Source organism: Pieris napi, chromosome 5, assembly GCF_905475465.1.
Source record: "Pieris napi chromosome 5, ilPieNapi1.2, whole genome shotgun sequence".
Classification (NCBI taxonomy): Eukaryota; Metazoa; Arthropoda; class Insecta; order Lepidoptera; family Pieridae; genus Pieris; species Pieris napi.
The window spans coordinates 8,760,651-8,775,562 of record NC_062238.1 but is presented as its reverse complement, the minus strand read 5'-3'; the positions used below and the strand labels follow the sequence as shown (position 1 = coordinate 8,775,562).

The window sequence follows — 14,912 nt, the reverse complement described above, 5'->3', positions numbered from 1 at the left end:
GGGCAATGCGTTGCAGGCAATCACCGTTGCAATATACTAGGCGCAAACTTATATGTTTAATTAGCACTTGAACCCCATGGCCCAAGAGTCTAGTATAAACGGAACAAAATCAAAGTTCTTATATTTGAACCGCATACTATGTAGGTTATGAATGTTCTAAATAATGTATATTTGTGTATTTGAAAATGACTATGTTAACCAATTTAAAAATATTTCCAAATCCTTTAATACAATAATTGTCAATCTTTATACGAGAGCTGTACTAGTCTACGAATAAGTATACCCTATGAGGGTTCAAATCTTGCTTCCTGGTGTGAACCAATGGATTGCCTGTATAAAATCAACAAATGTTCATTCGATAAGAAAAAACGTAATTAACAAGAAAAAGGTAATTAAAATAAATAAATCAGCCATCTGTAAAAATAATTGGGTTAAACGAACCGAGTGCGCGATCGTTGTTTTACTTGTAACTTTAAAAATAATCAGAACCATATTTTAAGCCTACGCCACTAAAATATCTCTTAAAATCTCAGATAAACTGCCATAAAATCCATCGCATTAAGTATTACACCAGGTTGTTCTGGCGTAACGAATGGAATAGCCCTTACCGCCAAGGTAGGCCTCTAAAGTATCCTATAATTTTTCTATCGTAAGGTGAGGTAATTTATTACATTAATAAATAACGAAGATCCAATAATGGACACGAAATCCCCGTATTTTCTGAAAAGTTTCGCAGATATTACGTCCCGGTGTCAAAACTTTGCCTCGTTAAGATGTTTCAAATCTTATTGTATTTTATTCGAATTTTCATTGTTAAAAATATTGTGATTTATGTTGTTTGTAAGGGAAAAGTTTAATAGGAACATGATAGTATAAGATCCCGATATACAACGACCTTCACCTAGATGCTTATTTAATGAAACGTATTTTATATTTAATTTAATATGTCAATAAATATAATCCATATGGGTTGCCTAGAAAATTTCAGTCCAGAGTATGTTTAATTAATATTTAAAAAAAATATTTTTTTATAATTTGCATGTAGTAATTTTTTTCAATCAATATTTTTAATCAGGGTAGTATTATATATGTATCACTATAACCTTCTTTTTTACTAAAGATGTATATATACTTTAGTGTCACATAAAAAATATACACATAAATAATTAATTGATTAAAAACAACCTAACGTTTGCATATTCTATGGGCTTCATACTTTCGATTGGTATAGAATTTATCTAATAATCATACCGGTGAAATGTTTAAAAAAATATGTTTTTTTAAATATTAATTAAACATACTCTGGACTGAAATTTGCTAGGCAACCCATATGGATTATATTTATTAATATATTAAATTAAATATAAAATACGTTTCATTAAATAAGCATCTCGGTGAAGGTCGTTGTATATCGGGATCTTAGACCATGATTAACATAACGTAACGCAGATAATTAAAATAGTCATTTTTTTAATGATATTGGCAGCCTTTCCTTGCTGTTTACTGTGCTGTGCGGTAAAATCTATGAAAAAAATTTAATACGAAACGGCGCGCCCGTAATTAAAAGAAAATATTATTTTTATTAACTTTAATGATTTATATTTTTATTATACAGGTGAATAGTAAATACTGTATAATTGCTGTTATATTTAGGTTTTAATAGTATATAGATTATATTATTTCATGTGTTTCAGTTAAAAAAATAAGTATATAATGTTTTTTGGTGTAAAAAACATCATTACGTGAAATTTTCATTACACATGGAATATATATGGAACTTTAATATTGACACTGTTAAAGAAATACAATAACACTAAATTGCAATATTTGGTTGTCAGTCAAGTTTGTACCAAAAATACGAATATTCAGTTTTATTGGCATCCCGTCCATATTGATTGTTTTCAACTTGAAACAGCCTTTGTATATATATTAACAGTATATGCGTTGTCAGGCTCCGTGTGATTTGGAATTACATTCGCTTTGCTTTGAGACTTTTATTTTATTTTCTTAACAATGTCTGCGCAAAGCCACGACTCTATTGTGTATTGTGCAGTTCACTATTGTTGAGTTTTATTGTTTGTGTAATATTGACAGATTTTAGAAGTATTAAAAAAGTATAAGGTGTATTAAGTGTTATAAGTGTGTCTATAGTTTTTTATTGTTGTATATTAAAAAAAAAGCATATCCTTAAAGATTTGCTTTTGCCTTTTATTGCGCCCACCGTACTGTGGCTGCTCATTTGCCCCCCTATCATATAAAGAAAATCCAGAACCAGTTATTGGCCGGCAACGCACTCGCGAGCCCTCTGGCATTGAGAGTGTCCTTGGGCGGCGGTATCACTTAACATCAGGTGAGCCTCCTGCCCGTTTGCCCCCCGTTCTATAGAAAGAATCTGCCATTTTCCGCATATTTTACTTATCATTTTTAGTAATAATTTAGGTCAGTAATGTTTACAAAACAATTATTCGATTCCGAATGTCCGAGTTTTAATAAACAAAGGCACGGAAATTGTATTTCCTCAAAGGAAGAGAAATCCTAATATGCGAAAGGATATGGGGCCTGAAAACCTGAACCCATCACGTAAAATTTATAGGAGAAAATAAAAAATATTTATTTTATGACATAAGAATTCAGTCATAACATTATATTACAGATTTCCCAAAAATATACGCTATCATAACCACAAAGTAACGCGCGCACACAGTTGTAAATCAGTGCCTTGTAGTATAACTTTATAAGCCGATTAGCAAGACATAAGAAGATTACTTGAAGTTACCTCTTGATGTTTAGCCTCAAGGATCTCAATGCTGTGACTTACCTGACGTTATAGGCCTCATGGGACAGGTCATTATATTCTCGCATCTCTGACCATCTATGTTGAACTCCTCATTCTCTATATATAACTTTATGTATGGCAGTCTAGTGTTTAAGTGGTATCTAGAAAGATATAATATTAGTAAGCTAAAGATAAGATCTTTACTGGAAATGGAGCATGTTAAAAAGCATAAAGAACTAGCTGTACCCTGCCACGTTTCGCTGTGTCACATTATGATTGAATGGTTGAGAAATGAGACAAAGCAAAGAATACAATTCATATAAGTTTAATTTTGCAATACTTGTGGACAAAATCATAAAAAAATAGATAAAAACAATCCTTGATACGGATTATATTGTCATGTTAAAATTTCAGCTCGGTGCAGAACTTTTTGAGTTTTTAAAGCGTATACAAACCAACATAACATTTTATACATATAGATGATCACAATATGTTTAATAATTTACCACGTTCTATTCCCATAACAGTATTGTACGGGATTATAAAATTACGATAGCAAATACTACCTACTATTAACATATAAATAAAACAGAAAAAAATCCCGCGGCTTGGTTACGGGTAGTGTTAACATACGATTTTTAATGCACGCATACTTGCAAAGAACATTTAATCTTTAAGTCCCATAAATTATATTTTTAGTAATTTAAGTCTCTAAGTGGAATAGGCACGTATCAGACCCAAAATCACCTACCTGTCAACAAGACAGATCACCTACTTCCATACAAGGAAAAATAATGAATCATAGATCATATGGGGTTTATATTACAATAAATATCTTTATAGATAACCTATTTATTACCTGCAGTGCAGATTCCTAGGATATACCCCAGGGTAGGCGGCTGACTGCACGTAGCACGTCTGAAGTCGACAGTCCCTGAAGACCCGCTCGCAGTATGATCTGACATATTTCATATCTTTAAAATACCTTTAGAGCAATACTTATCAAGTTTCACCCGTAAAACTACGGGCTTGCTTATCTATTAATTTTTGTTAGTCTAATATGGTTTTTGTAAAAAAGAAAGACGGATTTTTTGGCGTTTATGTCTTCTTATTTGCTTGTTTCTTGATAGTTTGTGCCATAATAACCGAAATATTTTAACAGTACATCTATGTGTTTATTAAAATACAAAAGATTAGTGGTTAGCTTGGCGTGTCGGCTCCACTGAAAAAGGTTTTGCGAATATATAATGTGTATACGTGTTTAATCTCTTGTACAATTAATAAAGTCACGTATTAAATTACCCTACGTTTAACATATAACATATAATGCAGGCAGCTGTTTTCGACATACCCAACTAGTTCCACCTTTATCATTATAATACGTTAAAATCGTAAAGTAATTGGTAAGATTAAATTTGCCAATCGATGTACTAATAAAAGTTTTATACAAACGGAATCAAAATACGAAATGAAACCAAAGGCCAACAAGCGGACCTTTTATTCCAAAACAACTTTACATAATTATTCAAAAAGTTAAAATAAAATACATACATATTATGACAACTATATAACGATTAATTACAGGCCGAGGGAATAATTCTACAAATAAGAACAAAATCGTGTTCCCTTGTGTCTCGTTTGCATACAGATGAATTAATGTTCTCTGAGGTAAAAGTTGTATAAGCGTGAACAATGTTCACTGAACATTGAATTTAATTATATAATAATGTATCTTAATGAAGACAAAAATGTGTTATTTTACAAATTCCAACTCAAAATATCTTTATTCATGTAGGTAAACAAGTACACTTATGAATTGTCAGAAAGAAGTTAAATTAACTGTAAATTTACATTCACTACCAGTTCGCAAGTCAAGGGCGTAGAGCGGGTAAGAAGAACTGGCAAGAAACTTTCCGCCACTCTTTTTAATCGCCAAGTATTCTCATACAAATTGTTTGAACTGGAGCAAATCAATTCCAAGGATTAGGATCATTTAAGTATTCCTCAAATTTATAAAAAGCTTTATTGATTAATTAATTTTAATAATAATAATAATAATAATTAACGAGGGCTTTAAATTTATTCAGTGATAATTCTCTAATTTCGCTTGGGAGTTTGTTGTAAAAACGAATACCATTTCCATATAAGGAGTGGTTTATCTTTTGGAGCCTGGTTGGTCCTACACTCAAATTAGTGCGTATTATACTGGTGAAAGTCACCATTTGTTTTAAAATCGTTTATATTTTTTGGACATACAACAAGGCTTCGAGAATATATTGACCAGATAGTTTCATAATATTTAATTCCTTAAACTTGTTCCGTACTGACTCCCTCGGAGAAACACAACAAATACCCCGAACAGCCCGCTTCTGCAGCACAAATATGGATTGAACATCTGCATCAGCACCCCACAGTAGAATACCGTACGACATAACGCTGTGAAAGTATCTATGATACACACATTTCTATTGTCCTAAACGGTTTGAGACAATAAAAGACTTGTTTGCAAAATATGTTGTGTTTAAGCATTACAAGAAGTTACAAGAAGGGTAAAGTCCTTATTTTTACAATCATTTCTCTTACAAGCTGATATTCTTCAAGAAGGATTAAAAAACTGACTCCGAGCTTAGTGGTTAATTTTTTATAGTGATACAAATAAAATCTAATGATGACATAATACATGATAAATAAAACAGACAAAATATTTTCACTGCTATACAGGGTGGCCAAAAAGTCGTGGATCAAACGCAAATAGGGGATAGATGAGGTCATCAGCGGCAAAAAATTGTTCTACGGGAGGTCTCTAAGGTCAACCCCTGCAGAGTTATGATTTATTTTGGTTTTTATATGAAAATTGCCTTTTTTTACTAATTCTTATTATAATTCTAAAAAATCTACATCCTGTATCTTTTTCATAATATCCACTAGATTGGTACTGATGAGTTCTTGCGTTAGACATACTATTTATAGTTGTTTATTGAGTGTATTGAAGATAATATTAAGTTATACGATATAATTTTTTTTCAAATAAAAACTTTTTGTTTATTTCGGGCCCCACTGTGAAAAAAAATTACTCTACCGAAAAGTGACCAATTGAAAATTGTATATTGTGTTTTACATATTATTTTATAGGACACAAAGTAGGTCGACAGGGTTTTCTTATTTTTTTAGTGAGTTAATTATTATTATTACTGTTGTTTGGAGAGAATTCGTTTAATAGATACAACAATGTTTATTAAAAAGAGTGGCGGAGAGTTTATTGCCAGTTTTACTCGTCCGTTCTACGTCCTTGATTTAAGAACTGGCAGTAAATGTAAAATTAGAATCATTTTATATGTATTTTTTTATTGACGTTCAAAAGTGTAGATTGTCCTACCTAAATCAATAAATGATTTTGAATTTGAAATTGAATTAATTTAAATGGATAACCTACAGTTTAGACTACGATATTGTAAATATCTCGTTAAACTTTAAAGTTTGTGAAACAACAACACACTCTACCGCATCGTTACTACACATTCAAAGTAAATTTTAAACAGTCAGCTCAAAAAACAATGACAACTATAAATCGATTCTCGACACCAATCAAGTATTATTGTCGAATAAATCGACTCACCAATTACTAAGACCCTCTACCAAACTGTCAGTGCAGAATCATTTTCTGGCAGCCTCCAAATGGCAAGCACTTTGGCCGAAACGTGACCGAAATTGTGAATAAATCGTGTTGAATTGTCGACGTGCCGCCGGCCACCTATTATTGCAATCTCTGATTGCAATAATAGGTGGCCGCGGCTTATAACTTGTAATCAAGTGACGGATGGTTGAGTGGATTAACACTTGAATGTTTAATTTATTGGATTTGAAGCTTATGACGGCGTGGTGTACTTTGAGGCGTAGACTATACGTAGATATGAGCTTTTACGATTTTTTGAGTAATTCAACATTTTCTACAGTGGTGTATCTATACCATCTGGGGCCCGGGGCAAATCTTCTTTCGTGGCAATTCTTTTGATTTGTCACGTTGTTCTCAGTTTAATTTTAATAAACTTCAAGATGTAGCGTACTCAATTACACGTTGTTTATGTCCGACTAATGGCCATAGTCCTCCTCTCTTAGGCGAGAGGGAATGGTCCCCACGCTAGCCCAGAGCGTATTGGAGACTTCACATTCATTCATAGAACATAATATCTTTTGGGCATGGGCCCTCTTGAGTCAGGGGCCCGTGGCATTTTGCCAGCTCTGCCACCCTATTGTTACGCCACTGATGTTCTATAGTTATGATTTTTTTGCTAAATATATATAATGATTCAATAAGAAAAAACTAAATTGCGTTTATCTGAAAAAACACAAAGAAACATTGAATGCCCTAAAATTTAAATACAATATTCACAAAGATTCGCCGTCTCATCGTTAAAAAAACATAACCCCTCATTAGATGTCAATCATTTATATTGAGCTGTCAGACGTCAGCGGTGACGTGGCAAATTTAAGCTAACAGAAAACTACTCACTATATAGGCAATGTTTAATTCAGAGTAGTTTTCTTTACATAATCGCACCCTGAGTAATACAAAGGCCTAATATTTCTGGGAAATGGCGTTCAAAGATTTTGAATTGTTCCACTCCGGCTTGTTTTTTGAATAAAATGTTAATTCTGAAAGTCATGATAATGCAATTTTACATATTTGTTCTTTGATAATGTTACTATACAAAGTTTTTATAATAAGCCGTAATTTTATCAATACAGAATCGTTTAGGAAAAACATACATCATATAAATGCTATTTTTATACGGTTTATTTTTTTTTGTCATAGAATTAATAGAAAATCCCGAAATGCGCAACATTTGAACAGTCTAACTTTTTTAATATGGACATTTTACTAATTAGTAACTTTTAGCAGTAAATCAGGGGATATGGCAGCGGTGTGTGACAGGTTTAGGCAAATATGTTCATCGAGTCATTATTATCCTTTCTCTTTCTTTCTCAGCGAAAAAATCTCATTTTGTGCCCTTAGCATTTATAGTCTCACTTGACCAACAATTTGAGCCCTTGGGGCCATCATTACTAAGGGAGCATTATATCTTAACAAATATATTTATATAAAGAGAACCGACAATAGACAATCTGCTACGAATATAAATTAAAAGTAACGATTAATATTTTAAGTACATTCTGAACTACGTTCAGTAATACAATATACACATTTCACCAAATTTTAGTACAATTAAATTATTGTCAAAAAACTATTAAAACTACCACCTATATATAAATAAAATAGTATATAATTAAATTAATATTATATTATTTTTAGTAATCTACTAAACCACTTACCCAGCAACAACTTCGCCTCTACGGTTAGGATATAACTCCGGATGTTGTCCATATCTCAGATATACTTCGAATTGCTGCTCCGCCCTATGGACATCAAAATTCTCGTAAATTCCAATGCTCTATAATGATTACACCAAAAAACTATGTAATCTTAACATATAAGTAATTCCCAATAATCAAAATACGTATAACATAAAGATGGTCATTAGCGATAACTACGAACTCCTACACCTAAGAGTAGCCGCGCCTATACAGAGCCCAGAGGATTTACTCATCTGACAACAATTTTCATCTTTCAGATTCAGATTATTTAGAAAAACAACAGAGTTACTTATTACGATGTAGTTAAGAAATTACGATTACTATTATAACCACTATCTCATGATGACTGTAAATAATGATTCTCTTTATATGTTTAAATTAAAATACTTCGAATAGTTCAGACCAGTACAAGTTAACAAGTCAGAGAAGCAACAATGTCTATGACAAGTCAAAGATATTACGTATGTTTAAAGTTCTATACCAACCTAGAATCAAAGCTAAAGTAAGTCTGATCTGTAAAGTTATCCGCATGGAAGACAATTTTGACGAAGTTTGTCTCCGATATGAAAGTTTGCGGTTGTTCTATCTCGCCACAGAAGAGACCCGGCTCCTTGCGGTTTGAGACGTCAGTCTTTGCATTGCCGTCAACTATCTGTGAACAAAGGATGTGATATAGAGCATTAAAATATATATTGGATAGGTAATAGCTTGAAATATAGCCGAAATATCTATTAATCAGTTGCACACTTTTAAGTTTCGTCTCTGTCTAATTGTGTTCAAACCGTGATGAAAATATACAAATAAGTAAGTACTTAAGTTAAATTGGTACCTTGTTATTTTATCAAAATTAAAATAAGTAATAAATTTCCGATTTGTTACTGTTAATAACAATTTGGATCATACAATCGTCGGTACACAGGGATAACACATTCCAACATGAATGAAAATACAATGTAGTATAAATATCATAAATACACATTAAAAATAACATAATAAACTTTATTCATAACAAAATTAATGATTATTATTATTATAGCCTCTTTTTTTCCATAATATATTAAACAATTATATGAAAAAAAAACATAATCTACGTAACTTGAAGATGTTTCTTAGCGCTGTTGTGAAGCTAATGTGCGTGCGCAGCTACTTGCACGTCTAGTTCGATTACCTTTAAATTTTAACACATAAGTATACATAATAGTATTATTAATAAATATTTTGTGCGAACCCTTGTAAAATAATTGTTACGAAAGTTTGCGTTCTATTAAATGGAAGCTATGGGGCTTCACAATTTGTTTTTAATTGGCCATTAATTGGAAATATAATTGTTGATTGTAATTAAAATGACAACAGTTTTCACATAATTTGAATAATATTGTTAGGTTTAATAATTATGCTGGAGTAAATACTGAAAATAATATAATCCAGAAGCGCTACAACTTTATATGACTTTTTAGATAATTTTTATTCTAGAGCAGGTATGTATCCTGATATATATATGTAAGAGGTTCAACGCGATTAATAATTACAAAGTTGGTATCACTACCGTCGCCCGACATTCTACGCACTACTGACAGCTTGACTTGACAATGACAATTGACACATTGACACTTTACAACCAGTAAGATGTCTATGATATTGCGTGGTGTTGCCATTGCAATCAAACATTACACCGTGTTCTATTATAACCTTAATCTCTGACTTAATATCGGTGTTTTTGGTGTCATACGTGCTTATTTCAGTACAATACTAGCCTTCACTGTACGACCTTATTTACAACGTACGTTAATCGAGAGAGTAAAACCCATTGATGCACAGCCGGGATTTGACCACACGACCTCAGGGTTCATATTCACATGCTTAAAGCATTACACCACTTCTGTTTTGTTTTAGAATGTAAAACTAAAAACTTATTTTAAATAAACTATTAAATTTTAGTTAGTACTAAATGGTGTGTTTTACTGTGACGGAAATACCATACTTGAAAAACAGTTATGCTACATCTTCTGGTCTTGCGCTCGGACTCTTTTTGTTACGATAATGATTTCCTCACCATGTTTTCCTTCACCGTACGACCGAGTGTTATTAATGCGCACATAGACAAAAAGTCTATTAGTTCACAGCTGGGGTTCGAACCTACGACCTCAGGCAGGAGAGTCATAAGCGCAAACCACCAGACCAACAAACAACAATAAAACTGGCAACACTATGTTTATGTCGAAATAGGATACCCAAAAACAAATGTCTAATATAATAATATAGCTTTCTAGTTAAGATAAATATAACTTATTAAAGATAACAACAATTCCACCACTAAATTAAAAAAAATATGTTTATTATGGAACATAAGATACATGTATCACTTATTCCACGTCATTTATCAACGATTTATTTATTATTATTAATTTTTGAATTTGTAGGCATCCCTACTCATCGGCAAAGAAGTCATAGGGTGTAGGCCGAGAGAAAAAGCCGGCGTAAAAAACTTTTAGTACTGTTTTAAAATAGCAAATCATCAAACAACACTTAAGCGGGCCATAGACGGACCGCATGTTGCAGCCCATACCGACTGCTCTAAGCGGTCGCCTCACGGCGATCTGTAGTTTCCATACTAAATTCATATTCGCAATACACGGACCGCTCGAGCAGTTCCTGAGCAAACCGCATATTGCAGTCGGTCTGGACTGCAACATGCGGTCCGTCTATGGCCCGCTTTTTTTAAAACTGAAAAACACTATCACCTATGACCGTCGAGGTTGACGATGACCATCGTTCCACAGCGTAGATGGAGCGTTTCTAAGGCACAAAGAACGTGCCAATTCTTAAAAGCACTTGCGAGCCTTCTGGCTTTGACAGTGTCCATGGGCGGCTTTATCACTAAACATTCAGAATAGCCTTCCCATTTGCTACCTGTTCTATAAAAAAACTCACGAACCTCTTTAATATTTATATTATAGGTTAGGTTTGGAAAACGTATCTATAAAATTTACTAAACGATACACAATACACCAGTTCCAGTACTCACACAGACAAAAAAAATGTAAATGGAATTTTATATAATGTAAAATTCCATACATAGAACATTCGAAGATAGCCAAAACGTTCGAGAATTATGCTAACTAAAGCAGTCGGCTAGTAATTGAGTTGGGCGAACCTGCTAATTAATTTTCGAACTTGGAAAGTACTCCGGAAGAACAATTTGAGAGGATAATCATTGGATCGTGATTTCTTATAATTGGAGATTGCGTTACCTTAGGGCTTTTGTGATTAATTAAGATTACGATTTATTTCTTCAATTCTTTTGACTTGTGAGAAATGCGTAATTACATTTTCGTTATTTTATATTAATTTTAAATCACGATTCGCGCAATACAATTAATCGTGATTAGCTATTTGATAACTGAGTACGTATGCCTTATCGTGTTTGATACAAGTTTTTTTACACTTTAAAACATGTAGATTCTCAGTAAGATTTGTCGTAATATAATAAATATTTTTAACCTAACATACAAAACGAAGTCGGGTGTGTTCAAAAACTTATAACACGAGAACAGATGGACCAATTTTCATTGTTTTCGATTTATTGTAATTGTCTCCTTTTTAATTACTTAGAAAATAACGAAAACGAATTATAAAATATTAAATTCCAAAACAAAATGTTCATGGGTATCGTAAATGTCAAACATTTAATCTTCAACCCGTCGATACGGTGAACTCTTCCTGAAAAACGTATTCAAATAAAGGTTTCGAATTGACAATATCAATCCACAATATTCGGATAATAGTGGATTTCATATGTGAATAAGTCAGTAATGAAAAAGGATTGACATACATTTTATTAGTTGTCCAATATTTATCAGTTCAGACGCTTAATTTTTTGTGTTAATCTCTAATATATAAAATTCTCGTGTCACAATGATTGTTCCCATACTCCTCCGAAACGGCTCGACCGATTCTTATGAAATTTTTTATGCATATTTCAAACCCCTAAGTAATAAGGGGTGTCCACGCCAACGTTTTTTATGAACAAAAAACACACACACAAAAATACATACAACCCTTACGATCAACGCCTATACTTTATTATTGTAGATAGTTATTTTTATTGAACTAAACAAATGTTTCATTGAAATAATATATATGGCAAAACAACGTTTGTCGGGTCAGCTTGTTTCTTTATAAAGTAGTGAACTTAATATTCATCTTGTATTACTTAATAAAATCATCAATCAGCTAATCTATAACACGACATTAATTTACTGTAATGCGGTACAAAGTTCACCGGCTCAGCTTTTAATAAAGTGTGAATAAATAAATTAATATTAGGTTTATGACTCACTGACCTGCATATATCCCTTATGACATGTAGTGCCATTAATCAAAGTGCCTACTTTGAACTTCTTGAAACGTATTCGTAGAATCCAGTCTTTGGGTGACCCTCGAAATGCTCTAAACCTGAGAAAATATATACACCGTATTATAGTTGCGCTTACTTTTAGCTAGAAAAACATTTTTTCGTTGTCCGTCGTCCACATAAATCATTTTAACTGACACTTTACGAAGAGGACATGCCTTGATGCCTATTACGCAATGTTTTATTTCTGATGAAAAAAATCTTTACTGTCAAAAAACTTATCTTTTCTAGTCAAATATTGTTGTAGGGGTCTCATAGCCTAGCGGTCTTATTAAGTGGCAGCTAGGTGAGGGGTATCGGGTTCGATTCCCGGTTCGAGGGCAAGTTTTAATTAAATTTAAATTTGTTCTTGGCCTTTGGGTTGTGCGGTACCGGGCGAGTGCTTAAACCGTACATGGAGGGCACGGTCGAATTTCTAAGGCAAGCAGTGAGTATGCTACCTAAGGAAGGAGACTGTGAAGGTTTAGAACGTAGCAATACGTTCTAGGCCGAGGATGGCAAATTACAAGTGCGAATAAGAAAAATCTTATACTTGACGCTGGCTAATGCACAAACCGTGCCAGAGCCATAAAAAAATTCTGTAATGCGTAGACATTATAGTATTATTTTAGTAATTATGTTATATTTTTAAGGCAGTTTTAGATTCAAAGAATTTTATTTTTACGTTGCTTAATGTAGTATTTAATTAATTATATATAGTAAAATAAATGATGCGTATATATTTTTTCTTATATTTATAAATGGGCGCTCCATAATTCTAAGCGTATTTAATTTTTTCTCATCATCTTTCTTGTTATACAGACTTAAGGATAGCCTTGAAACTAGATTTGATCTAGATTAAACGGTCTAGTCTAGTCTAGTCAAGTTGATCAATCAGTGAGATTACGTAAAATATATTACTGAAAAGTTACAGCTACAATAATAACAACGATGTAAAATATAACTAGATGGGGAAAGATTTAGAAGTTCTCAGTCTAACCTCTTATGTTTGGCATAAATTTATTTACCTATATGTACACGTGAGTGGACGTCCGAAGTTTTCCGGCGTGACCGGAGGTGACGACACATCTTCATAGATTTCCACAGTCTTGTTACAGTGATCCCGTTTTGAATCTGGAACAGAGAGTTGAAAATGAATTTAATATAAAAAAATAATATCTTTTAGGTTTTTAATATTTTGAATTCCGAAACATTCGTTTCAATTTATTATACCTCTGATATTGATTTCATGGTCCATTAGACAAGATGACATCTAGTCAGATAAACTTGGAGGGCTTAAAATCAAACAATCATACATTTGTAGATTTATAAGCTAACGAAGTAGGTACGTTTAAAACTACTAAACTTGTTTAAAACATTCAAACCCCTTCCAATACTCTAATTAAAGCATTTTCTCCTTATTAAATATTACACAGTTATTGTTGTTGACGGCTCATTGGTCTAGTGGTTAGTACCCCTGACTGCGAATCCATGGGTCCCGGGTTCGATCCCCGACTGAGACAAGACATCGATGTGATGAGCATTTGGTGTTGTGCTTAGGTCTTGGGTGTTTAAATATGTATTTATATGTATATCTATAATATGTATGTATATCCGTTGCCTAGTACCCATAACACAAGCTTCACCAGCTTAGCATGGGACTAGGTCAATTGGTGTGAATTGTCAAAAAAAAATTGTAAACAGATAACCACAAATAATGTACATTTCGAGTTATTTTTCTAGCGCATCGAAGGATAATATAATTTTCCATCTCTCCGGCTGTAGCCCTTGTACATATTATGATTAGTCAGAAATATTATCACGCTAGTTGTACGTATGTATGGGAAATCTCAATTTACTCTTCGAAATTAACATAAAACTGTTCTCAAATATTTTCAAATACTTCGTGTATAAAAGCCTTTCCCAATTAATTAAACCATTTCGAAAGTAATAACACAAAAGCGGATGTTAATATACATACGTCAACGCCCAATAAAGCAACGGATTAAACTCAGTATGTGCATTTGTCGCCGCAAATGTGTACATTAACTGTGAGGCGAGGGATTTTATGTGCTTATTTTAAAATAGCGTCAAAATGTGTAGTGGCACGTTTCAGGATTCAAGATGCTTAAATGTTTGCGCTTGAATTGTTATGTAGACAATTTATATTCAAGTTTGCTGTGTAAATATTTCAGAAGACTCGTAAAAACAGTTTTTGAATTCCAACTAAGTATAAAAATATGTAGTTTATTTTCGTTTCCAAAGCCTTTAATTATTATTTATCCTTACTTTTCGCCCGTTACCTTTATACTATTGGAGCTTCCCGATCATTAGAAATATTATATTAATAAAAAATTTATATAGAATAGA

At 32.6% G+C, this 14,912-nt stretch overlaps 1 protein-coding gene across 1 annotated transcript in view; it reads right to left on the bottom strand.

The window, feature by feature from the left end:
• LOC125049639 overlaps window positions 1-14,912 on the bottom strand; it is an 88,219-nt gene that overhangs the window by 10,988 nt on the left and 62,319 nt on the right. The window contains exons 2-7 of the mRNA XM_047649034.1: window positions 13,571-13,676; window positions 12,493-12,604; window positions 8,635-8,801; window positions 8,108-8,191; window positions 3,636-3,734; window positions 2,819-2,937 (exon numbers count right to left, since the gene is read on the bottom strand). Coding sequence (XP_047504990.1) covers window positions 2,819-2,937; window positions 3,636-3,734; window positions 8,108-8,191; window positions 8,635-8,801; window positions 12,493-12,604; window positions 13,571-13,676 — 687 coding nt within the window. The remainder of the gene's footprint in view (window positions 1-2,818; window positions 2,938-3,635; window positions 3,735-8,107; window positions 8,192-8,634; window positions 8,802-12,492; window positions 12,605-13,570; window positions 13,677-14,912) is intronic.